This window comes from Nicotiana tabacum, chromosome 15, assembly GCF_000715075.1.
Source record: "Nicotiana tabacum cultivar K326 chromosome 15, ASM71507v2, whole genome shotgun sequence".
Lineage (NCBI taxonomy): Eukaryota > Viridiplantae > Streptophyta > Magnoliopsida > Solanales > Solanaceae > Nicotiana > Nicotiana tabacum.
Genome location: NC_134094.1, coordinates 77,158,549 through 77,162,478, shown reverse-complemented (window position 1 = coordinate 77,162,478; position 3,930 = coordinate 77,158,549). Strand labels below are relative to the sequence as shown.

The following is a 3,930-nucleotide window of genomic DNA, read 5'->3' as shown; positions in this document are numbered from 1 at the left end:
AGTGTTTAAATTCACTTCTGAACCCCATGAAAGCCAAACCATCCATCCTCGAAAGTTAAAAAATATCAAATACACATAGGAGAACATCAAATAGGGAAATGAGGTGTAGATACACAAAACGACTGGCCGAGTCGTTACATTCCCCCTCCCCCTACCTAAACAATATTCGTCCTCGAACGGGTTTAGAAATGTACCTGAACTGCTGCAAAGATGTTGATATCTGCTCTACATACCTGACTCAGTCTCCTAAGTGGACTCCTCGATCGGTTTACCCCTCCACTAAACCTTGACCTATGCAATAACTTTAGACCTCAGCTTCTGAACTTGTCTATCAAAAATGTCCACCAGTTCTTCTTCATAAGCCAGATTCTCATCTAACTGCATTGTACTGAAGTCAAATATATGCAACTTATGTTCATGATACTTCTGAAGCATAAAATCATAGAACACCGGGTGAACTCCCAAAAGATTAGGAGGCAAAGCAACCTTGCCATCTCTCTCCAACACCTTAAATGGATCAATAAACCTCTGGCTCAACTTGCCCTTCTTCCAAATTCTCATCACTTCCTTTATAGGAGAAACTCTAAGAAGAACCTTCTCATCTTTCATAAATGCCATATCGCGTACCTTCTAGTCCGTTTAACTCTTCTGTCTAGATTGAGTTGTGCGAATCCTCTCTTGAATCAGCTTTACCAACTCAAAAACATCATGGACCAAATCTGTCCCCAACAACCTACCTTCACAAACTCAAACCAACCAATCGGAGAATGACATCGCCTCACATATAAGGCCTCATACGGATCCATCTAGATACTATATTGATAGTTGTTATTGTATGCAAATTCTAATAATGGTAGAAACGGATCCCACTGGCCACCGAGATCAATATATCCTCAAGGATCTAAATGGTCCGCTCAGACTGCACGTCTGTTTAAGGGTGAAATACAGTGCTAAGCTCTACCCACGTGCCCAACTTACTCGAAACCGCCCTCCAAAAGTGTGATGTAAACTGAGTATCGCAGTCTGAGATGATAGAGACAGGTACACCATGCAAGCGGGCAATCTCTCTAATGAAGATTTGAGCCAACTTCTCTAAAGTGCAGGAAGTCATTACTAGAATGAAATGTGCCGACTTGGTGAACCGATCAACAATGACCCATATAGCATCAAACTTCCTTTAAGTGTGTGACAAACCTACCACAAAGTCCATAGTAATGCGCTCCCACTGCCACTCCTGGTATATTAATTTCCTAAAGCAAACCACCCGGTTTTTGATTCTCATACTTGACCTGTTGACAAATCAAACACCGTGAAACGTGCCCAACAATGTCCTTCTTCATCTTTCTCCACCAATAATGCTACTTCAAAACATGATAAATATTTGTAGCACCTGGATGAATAGAATACCGCGAACTATGACTTTCATCAAGAATCAACTCCCTCAAGCCTTCGACATTAGGAACACAAATCCGACCCTGAAGTTGCAATACACCATCATCACCAATAATCACCTCCTTAGCACCACCTTGATGTACTATGTCCTTAAGGACAGGCAAATGGGGACCATCGCACTGGAGAGCCTTAATTTGCTCAAACAAGGATGACTGTGAAATAACAAATCAAAGACTCTGCTAGGCTCATGAATATCCAATCTCACCAATCCATTGGCCAGTGCCTGAAAATCCATAGCTAAAGGCCCCTCCACATCTGGAATAAATGCCAAACTCCACAAACTATCTGCCTTTCTACTCAAGGCGTCTGCTACTATATTAGCCTTCTGCGAATGATACAAGATGGTGATATCATAATCCTTTAACAACTCCAACCACCTCTGCTGCCACAAATTCAAATCCTTTTGCTTGAACAAATGTTGAAACTCCGATGATCAGCGTAAACCTCACATGACACGCCATAGTAATACCTCCAACTCTTGAGCGCGTACACAATAGTTGTTAACTCCAAATCATGAACCGGATAATTATTCTCATGGGACTTCAACTGGCGCGATGCATAGCCCTACCATCCTATATCAACACACAACCAAGGCCAGTGCACGATGCATCACAATAAATACTATACATCCCTGATTCTGAGGCTAGTACCAAAACTAGAGTTGTAGTCAAATGTGTTTTGAACTTTGGAAATCTCTCCTCAAACTCGTCAAACCAACTAAATGGATCACCCTTCTGATTCAACTTGGCCAGTGGAGCTGCAATAGAATAGAAACCCTCCTCAAAATGATAATAGTACCTAGCCAAACCTAAGAAACTCCCGATCTTAGTTGCGACAAAAGGTTTAGGCTAACTCTGAACTACCTTAATCTTCTTCTTATCCACCTTGATCCCATCACTAGACACCACCTAGCCCAAGAATTCCATTGAATCCAACCAAAACTCACACTTAGATAACTTGGCATACAACTTCTTCTCCCTTCAAATCTGAAGCACCATTTGTTGCTCCAAAACGTGCAAGCAAGTATACGTGGTCGACAAGTAATATATGATTGTATGTCCAAATATCGTACCCCCAAGGACTTGTGATTAACTATTTACTAAATTAAACTAAGACAATTAATCTATTCAAGCAATTTCTAAAGTATGAATATTTAGCTAAAACTAATCTAGAGTAGTAACAAGTGATTACAAAAAATGAGTCGCAAGATTAGAAATGAAATCAACGGGAGAAAATTTTTAGATCTATGGGTTAGATAACAATCCCGTTGAGTCTTCCACTTAAATTGTCTAATTAATTTATCTGGTTTATTGGTTGACATGGTTAATATTACTCGTAGCATTCTCCCAAAGTACTACTCGCCTATTCAAGCTAACCTAATGCCTATATTACTATGGAATTAGGATTAACAAGAACGTATTAATAATTCTTGTATAGTAACCAAGCAAGGCGATTAGGTATATCCCTATCCTAACCGCAAATCTGTTCCCGATACTTAGGTTCAAGATTTTACTCTACTCAATCTTATATGCAATCTAGAATTCTCACTCCTGAGTTCAATCATAGATTCGTAGATAGTATTCAATTGGTGATTAAACAATCAAATAATTAAGCACAAGATTGAATAAATAAATTAATATGATAAAATAATAAGAATAATTCAAGCTTCAAACTACAATTGGTGATCAAACAATGTTCATATAGCACCCACAATTCTAGAACTAATGAACTGTGTGATTAAAGGAAGAGGAGAAGAAAAACTAGTAAAAAGCTTGCTCCAACATGTCCCCAATGTAAATTCTCCTTCAAAGTGGTTTGCCCCCCTCTAAAATAGGTTAGACTTGCTTTTATACGAGTTGGGGGCGTCTTGGGTTGAAATAACCTTATCCCGGGCGAAATAGGACAGTTTTACGTCTCTCAGCGCTTAGGGTAGCGTGGACCGCTAGCCCTGGCGCTGGAAGATTTTGTGCTTCTGAATGTTTCTCCACAGGTAGCACCTCATGCTAGCATGGGCGCTACATTATCCCAATGTTTATTTTGTTCCCTTTTTGCTTCAACTCGTGCACTTTCATCCCGCATTGCCTCCGGATTACTCCTACACATAAAAATACCACGAATTAGCATAAATTATTACATTACACATCCGAAATATGCAAAACATGAGTAAAATGCGAGGCTATATGCATATACATATGCATACTTTAAGACGAATATCATCACCCCAAACTTAGACTCTTGCTCGCCCTCGAGCAATGGAACTATAAACTACACCCCAACAATTTACATATCAACTAGAGAGGAGCAATTCAATTTTTCAATCATACACTCTGCCTTTGATTATGGTCGATATCGGCAATCAAGAATGAACATACGAAATGTACATTCTTCCCGTTTTAACCGTGCCCAAGTATAAATAGCCAATTCAACCAACTCAAACAACCTATCTATAACCACCCTACCTCAAAATCCGACTCGCTA

General features: G+C 39.7%; 1 protein-coding gene across 1 annotated transcript; it reads right to left on the bottom strand.

The window, feature by feature from the left end:
• Window positions 1–291: 291 nt before the first annotated feature.
• LOC142169688 (uncharacterized) lies at window positions 292–618 on the bottom strand. Its single transcript, XM_075231587.1, has one exon. It carries the CDS (start codon window positions 616–618, stop codon window positions 292–294), a length of 327 nt encoding a protein of 108 aa, XP_075087688.1.
• Window positions 619–3,930: the final 3,312 nt, after the last annotated feature.

What these genes read in the sequence shown, in the direction of transcription:
- LOC142169688 (XM_075231587.1), bottom strand. Translation starts at nt 618, where the DNA reads ATGGCATTTATGAAAGATGAGAAGGTTCTTCTTAGAGTTTCTCCTATA.